This window comes from Amphiura filiformis, chromosome 19 (genome assembly GCF_039555335.1).
Source record: "Amphiura filiformis chromosome 19, Afil_fr2py, whole genome shotgun sequence".
Lineage (NCBI taxonomy): Eukaryota > Metazoa > Echinodermata > Ophiuroidea > Amphilepidida > Amphiuridae > Amphiura > Amphiura filiformis.
The window spans coordinates 21,384-45,306 of record NC_092646.1 but is presented as its reverse complement, the minus strand read 5'-3'; the positions used below and the strand labels follow the sequence as shown (position 1 = coordinate 45,306).

At 37.5% G+C, this 23,923-nt stretch overlaps 1 protein-coding gene across 1 annotated transcript in view; it reads right to left on the bottom strand.

Annotated features, from left to right (window-relative positions):
• Positions 1 to 7,481: 7,481 nt before the first annotated feature.
• LOC140140754 (uncharacterized) overlaps positions 7,482 to 23,923 on the bottom strand; it is a 21,319-nt gene continuing 4,877 nt past the window's right edge. Inside the window, exons 3-8 of the mRNA XM_072162496.1 lie at positions 22,496 to 22,537; positions 21,399 to 21,500; positions 15,796 to 15,846; positions 15,057 to 15,159; positions 13,853 to 13,959; positions 7,482 to 9,190 (exon numbers count right to left, since the gene is read on the bottom strand). Of these exons, the coding sequence (XP_072018597.1) occupies positions 9,077 to 9,190; positions 13,853 to 13,959; positions 15,057 to 15,159; positions 15,796 to 15,846; positions 21,399 to 21,500; positions 22,496 to 22,537 (519 nt within the window). The 3' untranslated portion in view covers positions 7,482 to 9,076. The remainder of the gene's footprint in view (positions 9,191 to 13,852; positions 13,960 to 15,056; positions 15,160 to 15,795; positions 15,847 to 21,398; positions 21,501 to 22,495; positions 22,538 to 23,923) is intronic.

Here is a 23,923-nt window from a genome sequence, read left to right as displayed (position 1 = left end):
CATTTCGTAAACAAAAGCCTACAGTATTGTTACCTTGCGTTCGCTTTATAATCGTTCACCCAACTGAAACTATAATACCAGCTCATTGCTCATTGCACAGGTAAAACAGACACAAGTGCAGTGTGTATTTAACCAGAGAAGATCTGATGTAACATAGTTGAGCTGTTTTCATTGAGTGTTATCTTGGTTTAATAGCTTTTAATAGGGTTTAAGTCCTTCAAAGGTCGTGGTGAGTTCTACTGTAGACATGACTGCGTCATGATTATTTTAAAGTCAACAACATTCAACAATATGATCACCGTGATAGTATGAGAGTATCAGTACCGTGGGTGTCAGTGATCCTGGCCTGACACAGTAGACAAACAAACAAACAAACACGCCACACACATGACACATGCATGCAAGGTAACATTGACTATACACTAATCAAACAATGGTATTGATCCTGTACAACTGGTCGTGGTTCATTTACAATCGATTCATTTAAAATCCCCATAGTAAACATTAATTTTGGCAAGAGTTTTCTCTCTGACGAGGATGCATCCACTGGCTCCGCGTAATGAAAAGATCTAACATGATTGGTCAATTTAGCTCCGCGAAGCGAAAAGTAAGCTACGCGTAGCAGCTCCACGTTGTGGCGGTTACGGCCAGCCATATATTGATCCTGCGAAAATCGTAAAACATAGAATAGAAACAGTGTGGCAGGCTCTCAAAATCTCAAATTGTATGCTTAGCCTGAGTCGCACGGCCTATCTCGAACAAAATCATTATGCGTAGTTGTTGAAAAACGTGAGGATTCATCGTACTATCACGGCAATTTTTAACACGAAGATATAGGGATGATGACGGTGTGCGCTGTGACATCATTTAGTATTTTGCTACAAATGAGGCGTCAAAATGTGCAGAAATAAATTCAGAAATAAATTCTGCTTCCAACGTATTTTACAGATTTGTAATACAATCACCCGTTTTTGAATAATGGTCATTATTTAAGGGGGTCAGTTCCCGGGGGTCAGTTACTTTTTTTGAGATGTTTATGAAGAGCTATGAAGTTAACCCAAAGAGAAAGGTGTGGAAAACATTCTTTAAGCGATTGATTGATTGTTGGTTGATGTTTTCAACTCGTACCCAGCATGCAAGACTGAGACTTTTCTTCATTTTTTTCTTCCATTCTAAACTACAATGCAACATTATGTGCATTGGCCAATTGGAATGGTCCAAAAATGGGTCTATTTGTACAATCCCAATTATCTCAGTGACGCGTGAACAGATTTTGATGATTTGTACACCATCTTAAAGATGAAACATCATGGTTCTTGAATCTACAAAAAAAGTTTTGATTTTACAGCCGACATTTTAAGTTACGTCCTCTAATCCAGACAGATTGTGTCTAAATGATATTTCGTATAATCATTGTACACTTGTCAATTTTAACGGTAGAATGTTAGCAACCCATACAGTGCTTTCTACCGTATTTTATACCGGATTATGGGCAATAAGTAATATGAATCCAGCACCTTTTGGTGACAAAATAAGTCTTTGGTAAAAAAAAAAAAAAAAATGCGCGCGAAAAATGTTGCCATATTGAAGCCAAATTGATGAAATATGGCTTAAAAGCAGAATAAATTCGAGCGAAGCGCCCAAAATTTGGCATTTTGGAGACTAAAATGGCCAAATATGAGGTTAATTCGTTCAGAAACCCACATACAGGCGTCAACATAGGGGGATGAGTGTATGGGCCACCCCCTGGCAAAATATTGGGGATTTACCCCCATGATCTACGCCTATGGGGACATAACATATTTCTCTTCAAAATGAATTTGATATTCTCATCAAAATGACAAGAAGCTCATCAATTTGATATGGTTACCTTGTCATTTTAAAAACTGAATCGATTCTTGTCAAAATTTGAATAGTTTGTCTTGTCAGAGAGGGACTTAACAGAATCTTGTCAAAATGAAATGGATAATCCTGTCAAATTAATAATGAGTTGTAAATCCTGTCAATTTGAATAGTTACTTGTTGAAATAAAACGAAAACTATTCAATTTGATAAGATTGTCGGCTCAAAATGATAATAGGCTATATCTAATCAAAATGAACAGTAAATCTCATCAGAACTTAAAATTTACAAATAGGCCTAACGGCTGATCGAACAGGAAAGTATGTTGTTTTAGATGCACATTAGCGATGTATGTTTTATGAGTAGCCTACGAGCAGAGAAGACATCTTCGCTGCCTACGAGTAATAGTGGAAAGCCAAAAATTAATACCCATTCAGTATAAATCCCAGCGAAAGTGTGAAAACAATTTAAATTGGTTATAAACTGCCTAAAAGTGAAGGGTAAGTCATTAAAATTGCATGTCACCATGTAATGAAATGAAACAATTGGCAAAAAAAACGAGGAAAACGGCAGTTTTGACAGAGTTGAAGCCCTTCGAATACGTATAGCTATGAAACTCATTATAACGAAGTTGTCAGGGACAGAGAAATTAGTTCTTTATATCCAAATTTCGTTATATCAGGGTTGTAAAAACAATAAATAACAAAAGAATTTTGTATCTTAGTTCTGGAAAAATACTTCTTTATAACAGGGTTTTTCTTGTATCAGATTTCGTTATAATGAGGTTTTACTGTAATAATAATTTCTATATAGAGCAAATGTGCCAAAATCGAATTTTGATAATTTTGATAAATCACTGAATAGGCCTTTAATTGTTAAGAAAATCCGTCAATTGTTATCACATCACATTTTTATTTGTAAATATATTTACAAGATGTCATACAATATTCAAATAAAGAATATAATACTTACCGATTTGTTCAAAAGTTAAAAGTGATTTGTGGCTCAAACATAAAAGATAGAAATTTCATAAAGTATTCCAAGCAAATTCCTCCTCGAATTCGTGTCGCGTCAAACGCAGTTGAAATTCAAAGTGAATATAAATATTAAATACGTCAACGCCAACATATCCAGGGCCCTAAGACTGATCTTGGGTTTTATGAAGAAAAAAAAACCCAGTCTTTTTACAATTATTCTTTAATTATTTGGAGCTACCGTTGGTAGGCAACGTACACATATTTACCTTTAATAAGTGGTATTTTCGTGATCGTATATACATTGTTTATACTAGTTGCCATGACAAATCGTTTTCGCTTCTGTGATCACCGTTATTTCATTATTTTCAGTTCTAAATGATCGATCATCTAATTCAGAACATGAAAGGTCACTTGAAGGGGGATTGAGATGGCAGTGGTTATATTTTTCCAGTTTTAGCCACCTAGTAATAAACCCGGGGGGGCACATCAAAAAAATTTGGTGGGTATGCTCCCCCGGAATTTTGAGGTGGTGGGTCTTTGGGAGCTGACGGCGTACCGGTAAAAGGGGGTCTTTCGGAGCTGCGAACCGGGCTGTGAACAAGTAAAATGGGGTCTTTTGGAGCTGCGAAAAGTCCAAATCAAGGGTCTTTCTTGGCTTTTTGGTTGAAAATCGCCTGAAAAAACAAGAAATATGAGGAATGAGCAATTTTGGGTCTTTTAGAACTGATATGATCAAAATCAAGGGTCTTCAGGAGCTTTATTTTGGTCAAATATAGGGGTCTTTCGGAGCTGCGAAACCCAAAAGGGGGTCTTTCGGGGAGCATACCCGTATGGTCATTTGTGTTGAGTGCCCCCGGGGTAATAAAACTCTACACTCCCACTTTGGAGGTGACGCGTATGCAGGGCTGTTATCCCCCCCCCCATTTTCTGCGTTGCACCCAAAGACCACATATTTCATTTTACATACAAATGCTCTGTCACCCGAAGACCCCATTTGATCTGTCACCCAAAGACCCTTATTCCGGGCATACCCGTATGGTCATTTTGTTGGTTTGGGATTGTTGCAAATGGTAGCGGGTCCCCGTGGGTTGGAACAGTTGTTCGAAAGCGGTAAATTGAGATGTGTTTTATTTGAATAGATTTGGGGCTGTGCAATAATTATGAGCCCCCCGGTAAAATTCCAAATGGCCTTTCAAAAATTACTTGTCCCAGCTCGGCCAGCCAAATCGCTTGCCCCCCCCAGCCTAACAAAAAAAATTGCCCCCCCCCCCTTGCACATGCATGCGCAGCGAGTAGGAAAATTTGCAATTGAAAGTGTTTCGGTATTGTTTTCTTAAGCCTTTTTAGAGCGTTTTACTTCAAGTCATAATGTACGATCTTATATTAATATGAATTTGGTTAATTTTTTCAAACCTGATTTTTTGGCATATTTGTAATGTTTACACATGTCACAACTTGCACCATAGGCGTAGATCCCGGGGGATTTATACCCCCAATATTTTGCCAGGGGGATGCTCCATACAATCATCCCCCCAATGTTGACGCCTGAGTATAAGTTTCTGACCAAATTAACCTCATATTTGCCCATTTTAGCCCCAAAAGTACAAATTTTCGCGCGCTTCGCGCTCATTTATTCCACTTTTGCACCATATTTCATCAGTTTAGCTTAAAAATAGCAAATTTTTTCGCGCGCATTTCTACCATTAACTTAATCAGTCGCCAAAAGGTGCTGCTTTCACTATACTTGAAGAATTTTTTCCAACCCCATCCCCCCCAATGTCAAAAAGAAATCTACGCCACTGACTTGCACCTAAATGGAATCAGCCAAATTTGTTGTGTTTGTAGGTAAACAGAGCAAAGTTCGACATAAAGTCATAATTCAAAGAATTATGACTTGAGGTGGGTTATGTCCACCCATAGAACTGCGTGTTAAACACTTAAACGGTCAAAATAACAAGCAGTTTCTTTCACTTTACCTCGTTATTTCAGCTCAAAATGGACAGAAACCATTCCCGATAATTATTAATTACTACTATTATTTCAGCATTTTGAGTATATAATGACAAATTTAAAATTTGAAGGAAATCGTACATTAAGCCTGTAAAAGGTGCCCCATGAATGTGCCCAAAATAACTTGAACCCACCTCTCGGCTTGCGAAAAATTGCTTGCCCCCTCCCCTTTTGGCTGGCCAAATATTTCTTGCCCCCCCCCCCCCCCATAATTATTGCACAGCCCCTAACCATCTTGTAAGGGGGCTGGCATTTTCTTCGGAAGGGGGGTCCTAAAAATACTGGGGGGTCATAGAATTTTTAGACCAAAAATAGGTTATAGAATTATTAAGGGCTGGTGACATTCAAAATGTGCATACAATCTATAGCTATATCTATATTAATTATAATGCACAATTTTTACGCGCTCTGATCTGCGCACCTTCTTTACACTAACGATAACTCCGCACACTTTCTTAACTTCTGACGCGCTACGCGCCTTATTCCGGCATTGATTAATTCGTCTTGAGTCTGTGTAGGTGGAAGGGGGAGTCATAAAATGTTTCGACCCGATAGGGGGGGTCGTAAATGTTTTTTTGCCCACGATGGGGGGGGGGGGGGTCATAAAAAATTGACTCCTGTCACCGACATATTTGGGACCCCCCCCCCCTTCCGAAGAAAATTTGACAGATATAGGTCTACAGTACTTTTATAGAGATATAAATTATTATAGGCTATGGAGCCATTTCAAAAGAACCTATAAAAGGTCACTGAACTTTTATACAGTGGTCAAGTTCAAAATTGCCTGGACTGGGTTAAAAACAACAATAATGTCAATAATCTGGTCATAAGGATTCAGAAAAAGTACAGTTTGACCTACTTAAGATGTACGGTATGAAGTTGCAGGCAAAGAGGTAACATTGTATAACATCATAAGTCTAATTTTGGCTCTACATGGGGCGAAAATGAAAATTGCCCTGATTTTGTTGAAAATGCACTGGTGTGAAATTATTTGTCTTACCATGAGAAATCAGAAAAAGAATAGTTTGCCCTCTGTAGGATGTTTTGTTACCTTAGTAACATACGGCAAACTAAAATTTCAGCAAAATCTGAAATTTGTGTGCAAACCTATTTTCTAGAAGTGTTCATTCAAAATGGATCAATTTTGGCCAAAAAACGGCCGATTTTACATGATTTTCGCTTATTGAATCGCTTTGACATTAACAATCATTGTTGCGTTACCTGGATAAGAAAACACTTAGAACAGTTATAACTTTTCTTTTTTTTATTTATATGAATAATTTGACACAATCATGCGGCGTATTTGGGGGGGCTTTGAGCGCCAGCCCCAGGTTCAAAGCAGGGGCGGCAAAATCGAAGGGCGGGGAAGAAGAAGGCGGCAAAAGAGGGCGGCGGAAGAAGAAGGCGGCAAATAGAAATAGTAAAGAAAAAAGGCGGAAAATGTGGAAAAAATTGTACTATTTGTGTTGCTTTTTTGGCGTGCAGCGCCTATAAAACCTTTTTTTTTTTCTTCTTCTTGCTCTTCACTTTTTCAAACGACCGTAAAAAAATTTGGGGCAACCTTTTCGGGCTGTTGAGGAAGGGGCGGCAAAATTGGATTTTCTTCAGCCCCCCCGGGGAAGGGGCGGTCACGGTACGCCACTGACAATTGTCAACATAATTTACTCCTGCAGAGCCAAAATTAGACAGATGATGTCACAATGTTACACTTGTTACAATGTTAAAACTCCATAACCATACGTCATACATACATGTAGATCGAAGTATACTTTTTCTGAATCCTTATAGCCAGATGATGATGTGAGTGAGGTTTGAGCAAGTTTGACTAACTTTAAACTTGACCTCCTATGCAAGGTTCAATGACCTTTTCCTACTATTGAAATGGCTCCATAGCCTGGGCCAATCAGCTATATATAATGTGCTATTACTCTGCCAAATATGGCAATTTTAACACGAGTTGCAGGATTGCATTGCATATGAACTGAAATCTCCTTTTTAACTATTTGTAGGGTTGAGTTGAGTAACAGGCATGAGAATGATCATTCATGAAAAAACTGTAGTATTTGAAAAAAGCATGAAAAAGTGTGTGAAATTGGGCTAAAAAGGCCAAAAACGGGCTGAAATTAAAAGAAAGTTTAAAAAACGAATTCAGGTTTAAACCTGAAAATTCTCATGCCTGGAGTAAGGAGTGGTGGGGTATTTCTAGTTTTTCACTTGTATAATGTTTTAGTTGTACCACTGTAATCTATTTTTGTATGCTGCTTTTTTTTGTTTTTTCCATGTGATTTCTCTGTGATTTCTTTGTTTTGATAATAAAAATACATGAAGATTAAAAAAGGAGTGGTGGGGTATGGTACATGTGTGCGATGTCTCCAAGATGGTATACATACAATAATACACCTGACCAGTGGGGTAGTGTCATAGGGGCACGGGGGGCATACTGAAAATTGCAAAAAAATGGCTTGTCCCCCCCATCAGATCCGGTACCCCCAATCATGGTCGGTGCCCCAATGTGATGACTCACGCTACGCCACTGCACCTGACTCAATAAATATTTGTATTCACTTTTAGGTCATTTGGGGTCAAATCACCCAATTATTGCAGGTTCATGAAATTTGGTGGGCACAGCCACCGTAATGAAGCAAATATTCCTGATTTGATACCACAACTTTATTTTTCTGCACATAATTTCACCAAAACCATTCCAGTTTCAGTATGCCATCACCAGGCATCAAACAAACATATCTCAGACACATATTTGCCAAAAAATTAAACAAATAAGCTCAATATCTAAGGTTTACAAGGATTATTTTTGGGATTTCACTCCCGGTTTCACTTTTGGTAGATGTCTCATTTAAGACAAACCATCATAATATGCTAATTAGGATCAGGGGTTATGGGGGTTAGGGTTAATAACCCCTAACCCTAATTCAGTGGCATAGCGTCATAGCCCCCCCAATTGATTGCAAAATTTAGAAAACCCCATAGGAAAATTGCCAAAAAATGGCTTGGGTACCCCAATCAGACCAAATGCCCCTCAATCATGGTCGGTGCCCCCGCCCAATATGATGACCCATGCTACGCCACTGCCCTAATTAGCATATCATAATGGTTTTGTCTTAAATGCGATATTTACCTCACTTTTTGGCAGCCAAATCTTATGGTGGTGTGCTGCCTACATATACTAAATAAATAATATGCATATTATATGGAAGCCTGCCTATAGATGCACAATATCTGCCTTGAATGTTTCCACAAAAAATAACAAATTAAAGTCACATTTCTCCATCAGAAGACAAAAAATAACCCTGTTCTACGTGCGGACAGACCTTTTCAGTAGGGTTGGTCGGTCAGTCGGTCGGTTTTTTTTTTTCTGGAGGCTGAAATTACCCTAAAATTTCACCAAAATCTGACAAATCTGACATTTTTTTGCAAACATATTTTCTAAAATATTTAGCCAAAAATTAAAATTTTGGGCAAAAAATGGCTGATTTTACATGATTTTAGCAAAATTGACAAAACAAATCTCAAAACGCAAATTCTGGATCGGTCGGGCCCGTAGAACAAGGTGTTTTTTCATCACCTCACCACTGATCTAGACAAATATCCGCTCTTATTGGTGAGTGATATCAACACATTAAGGAAGCTGTATCGCACATGCATCTATGTGGCATCTGTAAATGTATGCCAACACCCTGGGGGTTCTCAACTTTTGGTTTGGGTGGGGATGTACAGCTAGGGCTACGTAAAAATAGTAAAATACCTGACTTTAAACCAAATTTGACAGAAAACAGACCCAAAAATTAAACCAATTTATTGGAAAATTTCACATAATTAAAAAAAACAACCTTTCTTAAACCAAATTTTCATGAAATTGAGGGCCATCAACAAACCAAAATGGCTGAAATGCACCTCAAATTTTAAACTTAATGGCCAAAAAAGCACCACAGAATCTGCCGCACATCCCTGTACCCTCATTCCATTACGAACCCCCCCCCCCCCCTTCAGGCCAGCGGTGCATAAAATGAAAACGTGAAGCTGTTCCCAGTGAATTGTGCCTTGATGTCACCAGCTCACTGAGAAGAACAATATGCCAACAAAAATGACACCATCTTGGGTTAATAGTCTTCCCTGGGATCTCTTCCAAGTAAAAAATTCCAGAGTTTACAATGTCTTATTCAATGTAGTTTCTCTAGTAAATAATTACAAAATATGATATATAAATATATACAAGCTAAAAATGTTCATCATTCCTTCATTAGCCTTGCTAATTGTGCTTCTAATTCGGCGTCCTTGGGGTCTTTTGCCTTCGCTCCCTGTGATGGTAAGGATCCTCCATACGCTGAGGGTGCTTCTGAAACCTATGTAAAGAATATACACAAAAAGATACAAGGTATCAGCAAAAATGATAAGTTATGAAGAAGCACTTGTTGAATAAAGATGTTATTATGACACCTAAGGGACCGTTCACAAACACTTGTTAGGGGGGCCTAAAGCAAAAAAAGGGGGGGCCTGAAATTTTTTGACCCACCTAAGGGAGGGCCCTGAAAAAAATGACCACAAATTTTCCTTGGAAAAAGAAAAAAAAAAAAAGTTTATATGCTTTTCTATGGGGTTAACCCATAATCTTCATGTCAAAAAGGGGGGCCCTGAAATTTTGAGGTCTGTAAGGGGGGGCCAAAAAAAATGTGTGATGAAATTTTTTTGCATCAGCCCCCCTAACAAGTGTTTGTGAATGGTCCCTAAGGTCCTGGGTTCAATTCCCGGGCATGATCACTTTTCCTATTTCCTATTGTATCAAAGGGTGGAAATGAACAGGCTACTTGCTGTAGCTCATTGAGCTTAAAAATCACAACACCTGGCTACCATACATAGTAGCCCATCCGGGGGGTTCACTCCCATTGTGGCCTGTACACCATCTGTGATAATAAAAACGCAGAATAAGGGCAGCTTTTCGTGGGTAGGCACGATACGCGCGTATCGTGTTTAGGGTGTCAAAAACATGAAAAATTCAGGGATGCAAGGTGCCTGAAGTGATTTTGCAGGAAAAGCCTGAAAAAGTGCATAACAGCCCGAATTCCTGGAAAAGCAGGAAAACTTGCATCCCTGAAAATTGGAAAAAAAAGGGTAGCAAAATTGCAATTGCTAATACGCGGAAATGAAATTTAGGGTATAAAATTTTAGGCAAGGCATAAAATCCCTGTTTAGGGTGTGACTGAATACAGACACGTGTTACCTGTTTAGGGTATGGTTTTTGCCAAGGGTTAAGGGTGGGGTATGAACCTTTGGACAGTATTTATTGTGGAACATTAGAGCACATCAGACATGAGCTGCCAATAATACCAATTGTGTCAAATCCTCAACAAGATTTCTGTTTGGTGGTATGGAATCTATAGTACTGTGTAATCGGCAGTGGTGGTGCCAAGATTTGGGGGAATGGGGGGGGGGGGGCAAAATGAATTTCGGGGGATCAACAATTTTTAGCATAAAAAGTGGTACTTTTAAGTAAATTTTGGTTTTTACTGGGGAAACAGGGGGTAAGAGTTCAGACTGGGGAATTCCCCCATGGTGCTGCCACTGGTAATTGGTTTTCCTGCTGCCCTGTATTGTCATATTCGGTAGGCATGGTCCTAGTAGTCTGGCAAATAGTACTAGATTGAAATGTTTTAAATGCATGCTGAAAACACCATAGAATATATATGCTGAATTTCATTCTAGAAAATAAACTAGCACATTACAGAATTTATAAAGAAATTCTCTAAAATTTTGCAAAAATATTTGGGTACTCCTCTGAATCACAATTAGTGAGAGAGGAGTGTGACGAAACCAAAGAAAGTTGTAGGTCTCAAGCCAGGGGGGTGACACTAAATTCACGGTTTCTGGTATTAGCAACGCAAACCTATGACAAATTTTGTTAGCTTGCTCTTAACAAAGTGAGGCAAGGAACGATCGGTTATGACTAATTTCCATCAACTCTTACTTGGCCCATGTGATTGAGGTCATCACATAAAGATGTCGTAAATTTAGTGAATCGAACCTGTTGAAGATAGTGAAAAGCGCCCTCAAGCAAGGTCAGACCGGGCGGAAGTGGGTCAACTACTATGATCCCATCAGGCCACAGTGATTTGTTTTTTCCAAGAAAGTCTTTTAATTCGATATAGGAATATTTTTTTGCTGAAGTAATGTCGAAATTAGGATTTACTGACAACAATACGAAGGAAATGCATGACATGCATCTGATTTGAAATACAAGTCAGTATTTGAAGTCATAAAACATGTGACACCTCACATGATCTTGTCCTGACTAAATAAAGTGAGTTCTATAGACTAAGTGAGTTAAGCTTAGGGTTCGGGTTCGGATTAGGGTTCGGGTTACGATTAGCTTACACAAAATAATTACATGAAGGATCAACCCTTTTTTCCCAAACTGAGTTCTAGTAAAAAAGCTCTTTTTAAAATTGCCTGTAATAATTGCTTGATGGCGAAACTTGTAAAATAGCATCATAGTTTGCTTATTTTTTCCCGTTGAAAAAGAAAATGTTTTTACAATCGCAAATTTCCAATTTCTTGAGTGTTCTGTTTTAGTCAGTTCTTCTTTTTCTTTCTTTCTTTCTTTCTTTCTTTCTTCTGTCAAACTTTTAACGAGCCATTGTAGCCATATGCTTTAGGCCAATGTAACCATATTTGGTCACAAGGACCATTGGGTAGGGGCACAAATGTTACATGACCAACTCGAGGTCAAAGGTCATCCAAAGGTCATTATGGCCAAAATGTGATTTTCACTAAAAATGCTTCTTCTTCCACAAATTACATAATACAATGACGTCACTTGCATACCTGCATCGCCTTTAGCCAGTGTCTAAAAGTTGTACAAAGAATTGGGGTCAAAAGGTCATTAAGGGGTAAAATCTTACAATTGCATTATCTCGACATCCATAAGGGATATGGGGCTCAAACTCGTTAACAACAAATATCATGACCAGGGAACATTTTACAGGGGTCAGGTCAAAGGTCAGCAGAGGTCATATTTTAGAAATGCATTTTCTGTACATCTGTAAGGGGTACGGGACTCACACTCTGTGACAACAAACTTGATGACCAGGGGAATATATTGGAACACTTTGAAGGGGTCTGGTTAAAGGTTATCTGGGGTCAAATCTTATAATTTCTTTTTCTGGACATCTGTAAGGGGTATGGGGCTCAAACTCAGTGATAACAGATCTCATGACCAGGGGAACATTTTGCAGGGGTCAGGTCAAAGGTCATACAGAGGTCAAATTTTAGAAATGCATTTTTTGGACATCTGCAATGGGTACGAGGCTCAATTTTGATGACAACAAACCTTGTGACCTGTTAAACATTAAGGTTAAAGGTCAGATCAAAAGGTCATTAAAGGGTTACATGCCTGGCGATTGTCTGCGCTCTGTGAGCGCAAATTATCTCTAGTTGATGTTGTTATGGTGCTCTTCTGTTATGACAATGTTGTTGGTAATTAATTTTCAATACAAGTGAACAAACAAATTTAATATGTATGTTTAATTTTCAATATTAAAGTACCAGCTGTGCAAGATTAAATTAAGAAATATGTTCAACACATGTCATGTCAAATTAAAGTGCAAATGTGACCAATTGCATTAAAATACAAACTCATATAAAAAGAAAATAATAAGGAATATGAACTTTTTTATGAAATAAAATCAGTAATTTACGTCGAATTTTTAATCATATCAAATTTTTATAAAATAAAAGTAGTATCTCGATCCAACATCAAGTGAGTGAGATGTTATTTTGAAGCAAAAGATCACTTTCTTTAATCAGCACTTTTTTTAATCTCATTAAATCAATATTCTGCATAAAAATTATATCATATAAAATATTGGCATTTTAAACAAGCTCAAATTGTTTTTTACCAAAGAATACAATGTTTCAATTATATTACTAACTGGTTCAGCCATATTAAAATTATGGGTTGCTGTTATGGGGAATCGCCAACGAAGAATATCTTAATCTTCAAAATTGTGATTTAAGAACTATTTCAAACAGTTTGTACTTGTGCCCATCTAAACCTTTGTTCAATAGTTTCAACATACTCAATAGTTGCTATTTTTATATACAAATATAAACATGGTATGTTACCACTCTCTTTATCTTTAAATATTTATACAATTCATCAGAAAAATCATAAAATAACACCATAAATAAGGATGATCTTCAAATACCCTTGCAAAGGGGAAATCAATTTTGACAACAGGTCCAAATGTATGGAATGGTTTGGCAAATCATACTAACTCTCTCCACGTGGGTGTCAACTGCAGACGACAAGTTTCAATTTTTTTTTTTTTTTAATTCAAAAATTTCAGAAATATAAATTTTCATTATCATAATTGGAATCAGCATGAAAAATGTTTTAAAATGAGTACATACAAGCCTAGTATTGGTTCAGCAGTTCTTGAGATAGCTCTTGATATTTTGAGAAAATGCCTCAAAACTTGGACTTTTTATGTTGAGGCCTATGGCTAGCATGCAGAGCATTTAACTTTAAAAAGTCAGGTCTCTTTGGGTCTAATCTCTTTGGTCCAATTTCTCAAATCTTGGCTACTACTGCTCGGGCTTCCTAAGCCATCAGGCTAGCCTTACCAATTCGATCCATTTGATTGATTATCTTTCTAGGTGATGTACGATGTGAAATTGTAAGCACTGGTATATAGGACTAATTGTGACACAATCTGGTCCATGGGGGCCAAAGGAGGCATTTTTGAAAATTCAGTTACTGTAACTATTACATTCTATAAACATACAATAGGTTATCATTTACTGAGAACACCAAAGGTCTAGCATACTTCGTTCTAAAGTTATGAAGTTTTTTATGTCTATTTTCTTATGTATTTTATTGTTTATTTACTCCATATCTCAGTTTCAAATTTGCCGCCTTTGGCCCCCATGGACCAGATCGTGTCACAATTGGTCTTAAGCCTGATGGCTTAGGAGGCCTGACCACTAGCCATGCCCTTTGAGTGTCTTACCTTTCCTGATATTTCAATACCAATTTCATCTAAGACCTGGTTGACAATGGCATCCTGCTCCTCCTCGTCTCCTGATTCATCAAATATACTGTCTAATGTGTCATCAACTGAATAGGTAATGAAATACAGGTGGTATCAATTAATTGATTGATTAATCATAAACACATCAATCAAATAACTATCAATTATGACAAATTTAACAATCATGAATCATCAAATAATCAATCAATCAACTTATCAAATCATTGATCAATCATAAATCAATCAATTGACCAATCAATCAGCTTATTGGTCAATCAATCAATTAATTGACCAGTCATCTGTCATGCAATCTAATGATCAAGCAAGCAATCAACAAATTATCCAATCAATCAATCAATCACTCAATCAACTGATCAAATTGGAATTTTTTACTCATATCCTGATTACTACACTTTTCTGCTTGTGTTTAGTTTCATAAAGTTCTTTATTAATGAACTTTATGAAATAATAATCAGTCTATCATCAATAGTTTCTTAATGTAATTAAGAAATAACGGGTAATGCATTATCCTTTGTACCAAAATAATGTGTCCTCAGCAGTAAAAAGGTAAATAATGGGTGAGGTGCATTCTATTCTATTACCACAAAATAGTGTGATTTAAAGAGAATACAAAAAGGCCTAAAAATCTTAAATATCAGGATGGCTGGTGAGGGCACTACTTCTCACAGCTGGCCCCCTGGCTACGCCACTGGAGGGGAGGTTGTCAATTGAGTCACACACCTTTAAGAACCAGTTCAAATAATTATGGTAACTGTTAAACAAAGGTCAAAAATCATATAAATTCCATAGATTCAGTAGATTCATTTAGAATTTCCCCCTATGTAAAACAGTGCATTGGGCCATTCCAGTTTATAAAATCCATACACCCCCTATGGAAGACATGACTTAATTAATCTCCCACACAGGGGGTGTAGATTTTACATGGGAGTCACCAGTCCTTTAAATCCATTTGAAATTCGCACTCCCTGTGTGGAAGATATTAAACACGATCATATAAATGACTGAAAACTTGGTAAAATTACCGAATAGGGTGCAACTTGCTAGACTTGAGTACAGTCCTAATTCACAGAGTTTAGGGTTAGGGTTTAGGGTTGGGGTAGGGCAGTCTTGTAATAAGGCTAGTGCAGTTGCACCCTATTCGGTAATCGCTCCAAAAACTTACTTAATTCTTCCTTCATGGCCATTTTTTCTGATTCCATTTCAAACTGCCTCATATTCTGCATGACTTGTTCTGGTTTCATTGCTTTATTCATAGAACCCATTGCCTATATATAAAGAAGAAAGAAAAAGACATGTAAGGGGATGTGCAATAATTATGTGTACCCCCGGGTGATGAATTATCAAAGTGGACTGCCAAAAATTGGTTGACCCCCCTCCTTTTGCTGTGCCAAAAAATCTTTGTCCACCCGTTTTGAACATGTTCCTAATGTTTTCCTTTTTAGAGCGTAATATAGAAACGTTGCCCAAATATCTGTGCCAAAAACCGCTCCCCCACCCCTTCGACCTGCCAAAATTGCTTGACCCCCCTCACTTTTCAACTGCTAAAAATGCTTCCCCTTTCCCCCTATAATTCACCACCCGGGGTACACATAATTATTGCGCCACCCCTAAATGATTTTTGGTAAACTTGTATTCTCTATAACTCATTAAAAAACTACACATCTGATCAAGTAGCAGCCATGTTACAAGTTAGGCTAAAAAATCCTGACAGATTTGTGTGCCAGGTCATAGGTCAATTTTCAAGTTGCACAGGGGTGAAAAATCAAAAAATCTGGCCACTACAAAAGTGGTATGCTGGTAGTGCCATCTTCAGATAATTAATTATCTGGGACAAATAACAATAAATAAAAAAAGCCAGTGCATATGAAATAAGCTTTATACTACATTACATTGCATATTACCTTAGCTGTACTGCCCATTGCTGTAGCCATAGCTGCTGTTGACTGCATTGACTGCAAAGAAAATAAAGAAAGAAAAAAAAATTCAGCTCAGTCATCGTCATAAAAGGTTACAAAGAAACCCTGTCCTACAGTGACGTAGCGACATAGGAGCATGGGTTGATTTAGATATTTAGAAATCCCATATGAGAAAATTGCCAAAATAGCTTGTGCTCCCCCCAATCATCATGTCCAGTGCCCGCCCCCTAATCATGCTCGGTGCCCACCCCATAGTATGACTCACGGTACATCATTGCTGTCCTACACAGGCCTTGATTCACATTTTCGAGGGCACTAAATTTAGATATTTTTGTTAACTGCATGATTAACTTATACAGAAAAAGGGAAAAAAATAAACTCATAACATATACAGTCAATCACAACAGCTGTGATCCTATACTTGCCAAACATACTTATAATCAATATCATTGTGTTATTATTCCATTAGAAATCCCCCAATGAAGATCACATTTCTTTTTCAATTTCTGCTGAAGTACGTGGCCATCAATCCAATAAATTTTCAATGTTAAAATAAAAACTGACAAATGTGAAAGGTACACGTTGAAATCCATATGGCCCGGGGAAATTTTACTTAAAATTTTCCATAGTTTTGATAAGAAATTGTTGGATTTGGAATGGCTAGAATGCCTTTCAGTTTGGTCAGAATTCTACAATCTAGTCCAAGGGTGCGTATTTTTCAGATTGAATACCCCATCTGTCAACAGGCAAGTGCCAAATTTAAACACACACCCCAAACACACACCTTCATAAATACCCCCAACACCCCCCCCCCCCCCACAGACAAACACACCGAGAAATTGTTATGCTTTAATACATTCAAGAAACCATTAAATTAACCCATCTGGACAGTTTTTATACTACAAAATTAAAAAATAAGGATGTAAGTCAATAAACCAAAAACACTTAAACAGTTTTTGCTTCAAATTTATCTTTGCTACCCATTTTGCTTCGATGCATCAATTGTTTGATTAACTGTTGATGCCTGATCAGTCATTGGTAATAGTCACATTCAACCAATAACTTGATATGAATGGAACTGCTGCTGCCTGATTGATCAGTGAGTACTCATACTCACGCTCAACTATTTGTCATTTAACATCATTAGTTGCCATGGTTACCAAGGTTTTTATAAAAGCTACTGTGTAATTAGTGAGACTTTGTGAAGCATATCAAGATAAATGCATTCTCCACAGTAACCAACAAAAACAAATAACAATAATAATTAACTAAAAATTAATTTAAAAAATTACCAATGATATTTGTAAATGTATACAATCAATTCAACCAAAAAACAGCATAAAAAAACAAAAAAATGTTTGTTGCCTTAAACGGAAATATGGCTAAAATGGGAATTGACAATACACCTTTAGACCTAAAACACTACGAGTGTGAAGCAATCAATAAATTATGTAGAATGAGCTGCTTGTCAAAAAAATAATACAGCAAAATTTGATGATAAAGATCAAAAGTTGTCAAAAAAGGCCTAAATATCTAAAATATGATGTGGTCAGCATCCAATAGGTGGACAAGAGGGGGAAAGGTGTTCCACTTGGGGGGCTGCCCCTTTCCTATGCATAGGCCTTATTTTTTTATATTTAAAAGTATACCTGGACTGGGAGCTAAAATGAGCCCCCGGTCCCAAAGATGGTTCCCGGTCCTATTGTTTATTGTGTAATATATTGGACAAACCAGGAGCCAAAACTGGGCAACCGGGGTTTATAAAGCCTGGGTGCCTGCATAAGTCTTGCCTATGCACTGACGCTAATATAGGAAAGTGGGTGGTTACAAATAGATCTTATACCTGAGCATGTGGCCAGACGGTTTGCTTAGTGACAAATGAGCACAAGCCGTCTGGGGACGGAGACTAGCTTGCTTTTTGCTAACAAAGTACATTCATCTGATAAAAAAAGTCTGGGTAATAAGGCAAGTCTTCATTAGGCAGTTGATCAGGTGGAAAGAATTAAAAGGCTGGCCTTCACCCTTATGCCTGGACTCTTCCAATTGAAAACCACACCCCCACTGTGGAAGATTTGCAATCCCCACCAAATTCAACAGTTTAAATTAATCCAGATCCAACCATTTTTAAAATGAAAAAGGTGTGGAAGATTTTGGAATTCCAAACCAAATTGTGTAATTTTAGGGCAACTTGTAAAAAATCAACTGGATTTTGAGCTCAAATTTCATAGAACATCATTCTTTAACTGGCTTTGAATGTAAGGTGTAAATGGCAGTGAAATCTTCAACAGGGGGTGTATGGTTATTACATAGAATAGCAAAATAGATCCATTATCATTTACCATTATGGTTATGGCTATCTGAGTACATGTATACAGGGTGGTCCAAACAATTAACAAATTAATTTGGCATTTAAGACTTTTGATACATATCGTTATGAATTTGGCAGACGCATCCGGATTCGGCTTTTGGTAAATTTATGTTACGTATGCATTATTTTTGAATTAGAGAACCAGGGATCAATGCTTTATCTATAGAGGGCAGCATATCGAATTTTTAACCGTTAGCTAACCCTGTATGCCGCCCACTTTTTATTACTTATTATGCTGTTATCATCTGATCTCCGTTTTATGTACAACATTGATCCCTTGTTCTCTAATTCAAAAGTACGGTAATGCATATGTGTAAAATGAATTTACCAAAAGCCGAATCCGGATTCGGCCGTCTGCCGAATTCATAACGATATGGTGTACACTTTGTGTAAACAAAACTTAAAGATGCAGGGTCAAATCTTTTCATGTTCTGTTTTCATTGTGTGTTCTCATTCATAATACATTGTGCCTCGTGGACAAATACCGCCAATTAAATTGGGTACCACAGCAAAAAGACTCATAAAAATTAAACGGTAGTTGTTACGATTCACTTCACTTCATTTTTTCACGAAAAGGTGATTATTGAGTGTGGCATTTATACAAACTTTCAACAATGGGAAAGTCCAACTTGGTTCTCGGGTAAAAATTGATTCTTTGTCCTATTGCAGTTTTTTTGACTCACCCTGTATAATTGTGGGCATTTAATTTAACTAGGCTTATGAGACAAATAATGAGCTTTCTTCTGATACCAAAATGGGCTATTCCATTTAAAATCCACACTACTCCTGTGGAAGATTTTGGAAATATCTTCCACAGGGGGAGTATATTTTTCAAATATAATTGGTCAGGGTTAATCATTTTGAAACACTTACTCCCTCTGTATTAGGGTTTTACCTGTATCTTTTATCTACAATATCTACAGTATTTCAAATGGAAGCTTCCCAACTGTCTATTCTATTTGAAACTATACTCCCTCTGTGGAAGACTTTAGCTAAATCTTCCACAGGGGTAGTGTGGACTTTATATGGAATAGCCCAATCTTAGTTTTGATGAAGAAAAATGGACGATGAGGCTGTCAATCAGGGCACACCCCTTTAAATAAGCTCATTTACCTACTGTAAAAATATTTTGATTTCCCCTCGGCAAATTCTATTGTAAGATATAACAATTCAAAATGGTAATGAGACCTTTGGGACACCCTGTATGCAAGAAGGCGATTAAAATGAGTGGATTTCTCTCTGTAATATATGCCTCAACTGACACCCTCAATTTAAACTTCTCATGGATGACTGACAACATTATATTTTAATTTTGTGTCAAAATTAGTACCCTAGAATCTGTTGAAATGTGTTTAAAATTGAAATGTATTTTGGAACATTCTGCCTGTGATTCTACGATGTTGACACATTGGACAGTTTCACAGATTCTGTAGGTTGAGGGGGTACTACCCTCGATAAATGTTTGTCTATTTTTGCATTTTTCTCAAAAACTAGTAACATACTGGTAACAATAGTTATTTATATTATAGGGGCAAGGAATCCAATTACTACATTGGAATTTCGGTGACCCAAGACAAACGGTTCGTTATTTATTATAAGAAATAAGGTACCGCTAGGATGTACCTCATTTCCTATCATATATACTGAACCGCTTGTTGTAAGTCACTGAAATTTCAGTGTAGTAATTGGAATCCTTGCCCCAATAATAGACATAACTTTGGTTACCAGTGTATTATTATTTTTTGATAAAAATGCGAAAATAGTCACAAATTTACCACAGGGGTGTAGTACCCCCTTAAGTCAAACACAAAATTTACACACAAGTTTCTCAACCAGAAATATTGATCGAGAGGGGCGTCAAAGTGCCCTGGTGAATTAACAGAGCACCTATTGGCAATGGCAAATATAATACAAATGTGCTGTAAGCCAAATAATTAAGGTACCAGTTATGTTCACCCCTGTATATCCTAAACAACAACAAATATGTTAAAATTAAAACAAGCAGCCAATACCTGTAGTCTTAAGCTCTGATTTAAGCCCTTTGTTGAAATTGGTTAAGAATTAAAGAAACAGTAAATTATCTTCCCAATTATATTCTCAAAAAACTTGCTGATTCTCTTGTCATGCCTCATTTTGATTATTGCAGTCAAGTTTGGTCCAACTGCTCTCTTACTCTGTCAAGCAAGTTACAAATCCTCTTGAACAACCTTGCCAGAATTATTCTTTCTGCTGATATCAGAACTAATATTGATTCAATGATGTCTTCTCAAGTGGCTCAAACTAGATAATAGGTGGAATAATCATATTCTTATTATGTTATATAAGTGCCTTACTGGTAGAGCTCCTGATTATCTTTGTTCCAAATTTTCATTTACCAAATTCACTCATGATCATAACACAAGAGGTACTTCCTCCAATTCACTTGTTGTTCCTCAATTTAACAATAACTCTGGTAAGAGATTGTTTCAGGTGAGAGCAGCAAATTTGTGGAATAGTTCTATTGATGTTGACACTCGCAATAATTATATTTCCTTGAGCCTAAGTGAATTTAAATCAAGAGCTCTCACAAACCCCACTGTTCATTGATTTTCACTTTCATATAATTTTTCATGATTGTTGTAATTTCTTTATAATGGTTTTGTATGTTTTCTTGTAATATTGTGTAATATTTAATTAAATTACACCCTGTATGTCACAGGGCCTCCAAGAATAACAGTGCTCTTACACTGAAGGAGCTACCCTGTATAAAGAAAGTTGAAATAAAAAGTTGAAATAAATAAATAAATAATCTGAAACCTAAGAAAGAAACAAAATCAAAAGTTGCACTTTGGTGTTCTAATCAATGGAAGCACGGCGCTAGTTTTTTACATGCTAATCAATGGAAGCACGGCGCTAGTTCTCTTGTTCGAGGACGCGTTGTGTACAAATCAATAGGGCAAGTATATGGAGCAAACTGCAACTTTTGAATGGGCAGCTCCGTTGGGTTTTTGGATCGTTGTGTCTTCATTTCTTGAACAATATCAACTAATGAGGTCTGAAATTCTAACTAAAAGGTGCAGCTATTGGCTGCTGGTTCCACTTATGATATATCGGTCTTTATTTAGGATATACAGGGGTGAACATAACTGGTACCTTAATTCTTTTTGCTTATTGTATATTGGTGGTGCTTTCCACAGAGAATTTTCTAGAAATAAAAACAAAATCCCAAGGCTATGCTTACCTTGGCTTGTGCATTAATGCTTGAAATCTGTGCGCTAGCTCCATACATTCTTGTCTTCTGTTTCCTAAGGTTTACGAGTTGTTTAGCTAATACTGTGCAAGCCTGTGGAAAAAAGATAATGGATAATTGAATATTCAAAAATCATTAACAATAACATATTCATGATGTGAAAGAACCAATAGAGTCTATGCAATATGCAATATGACATCTCTTAAACTATATACTTTGAAATTATACAGGCCAACAAAGGTAAGATTGGCTTTCACTTTCTATAGCTAAATATAGAGTGATAACTTGATGCATTTCTGCCAATCAATGAAGTCAATTGGGCTATTCAAGTTTAAATCCATACACCCCTTACAGGGTCGGATCCAGGAATTTTTGATAAAGGGGCGCCTTTTGGTCGATTTACGAAAAAAATGTGTTAAAGGGGTTACCCCTCGAAAACTCAACGGTTTTGGCCCATTGTTTGCTGTTCATGGCCGAATTTGTTCCTTTTTTTGTTAATTTCTTACAATTTTGTATTTTTAAGTTACCGGTGCCCTTTGCTAGTCAATAAATAGAGGGGGGCGCACGCCGGGTGCGCCCCCCCCTCGTAAATCGGCCCCTGCCTTATCGAAGACATGACCTTGATCTCTCACAGGGGGTGCAGATTTCAAATGTAGTCATTCAGTTAACCCCGGTCCCCCTAACTCAACACAAAAGTTGGTAACCATGTGTGTTACCAAATCTTTCAAAGACCCCTTTGCAATGATTTTTCATCAAATTTACCCTCCTTTTTCATGCAAAATCGATTCCCAAGGACCCCTTTTATCCAAATTTGTGGACAGTGCAAATTAAATACCCCCAATTTTGCTGATTTCACTGTCAAATGTTGCAGATGGTGCAAATTAAATACCCCCTATTTTGCCAATTTGCCCTCGCTACTGGCAAAAAAATTACCCCTTTCCTGCAATATTTGGTAACACAAATGGTTACCAACTTTTTTGGTTGAGTTGGGGGCCAATTTGAAATTCACACTCTCTGTATGATTAAGGTCATGTCTTCCATAGGGGATGTGTGGAATGGATTTCAACTGGATATCCAATTTTGCCAACCTGTTTATTATTTTGTTTTGCTGCTTTCTTGATTTCCATTTCCTGTTAATAAAAGACAAAAGAGAATGTTAACAGAAATAACTATTATCATATTTATTCCCCATCAGACCTTAAGGTGGTACTACACCCCTGATAAACATTTTTTGTTATTGTCATTCTTTGTTACTGTCATGATCATTATGTAATAAAGAAAAAAATTATTTCAAGATGGCCCAAACTCTCAATTGATCTTTGTCGAACTAATCCTTCTAATACTAACTGGTAGCATAGCCACCAATTGTTATCATTGTTCTGCAGTGGCAGCACCAGGAATTTGGGAAGGGGGCATTGGTGCCAAAGTGAATTTCAGGGGGAAGAAAAATCAACAAATTTTGCTCAAAATTGCCGTAGAAAGTTAAAGTTTTCAGAAGAAAGGCTGAGATTTCCAAACATACATTGTATGCCAGTAAATATACTGGTATTTAAAATCTGATCACATGAGAGTGATTTTGAATAGATGTACGGGCTTACGATGCGTACATATGGAAATTGCCTCTAATATAACTGGGAAAACCCCATGAGAATCTAGCGTGTCCTATCAGGCATTAATGCCACTGTAAAAAGTGGTAATTTTCGCACATGTTTACTGATTTTGAACTACATTGCTAGATATTTTAATTTTGCGATTTCTCCTTAACAGCTCGACCACTCTCCTCAAAAATTTCAGGGTATGGTAGCGGTTTGAACAGCTTTCCTTAACACACTTAAGGGGATACAATGTATGTTGGCAGCTCATCTAGATAAACCTAACCCTAACCGCCTAAGGGCTTTTTAGCACGGGAAGGGAAAGAAGGAAAGAATAAAAGAGAAAAGAAGGAAAGAAGTTGTTTGCTCTGGGTGGGATTGAACCAGAGACCCCTCGCATGCCAAGCACTCGGTCGGCGACACTTTGCCACGGGTCTTGGGCTTCGCTGGCCAGCGAAACCGTGCCTACATATCAATTAGGGCGATTAGTCATCACACCACGTGGGATGCATGCACGAACAGCGCATATATCAAGTAGTATTTTGTAGCATTCAGGAGCGTTAGGGTTAAGGAAGCCTATACTGAGTTTCGATAGTGGTAACTCTAACCCTAACCGCCTAAGGGCTTTTTAGCGACGGGAAGGGAAAGAAGGAAAGAATAAAGAGAGAAAAGAAGGAAAGAAGTTGTTTGCTCTGGGTGGGATTCGAACCGAGACCCTCGCATGCCAAGCACTCGGTCGGCGACACTTTGCCACGGGTCTTGGGCCGGCTGCACAGCTTAAACCGTGCCTACATATCAATTAGGGCGATTGCGTCATCACACCACGTGGGATGCATGCACGAACAGCGCATATATCAAGTAGTATTTTGTAGCATTCAGGAGCGTTAGGGTTAAGGAAGCCTATACTGAGTTTCGATAGTGGTA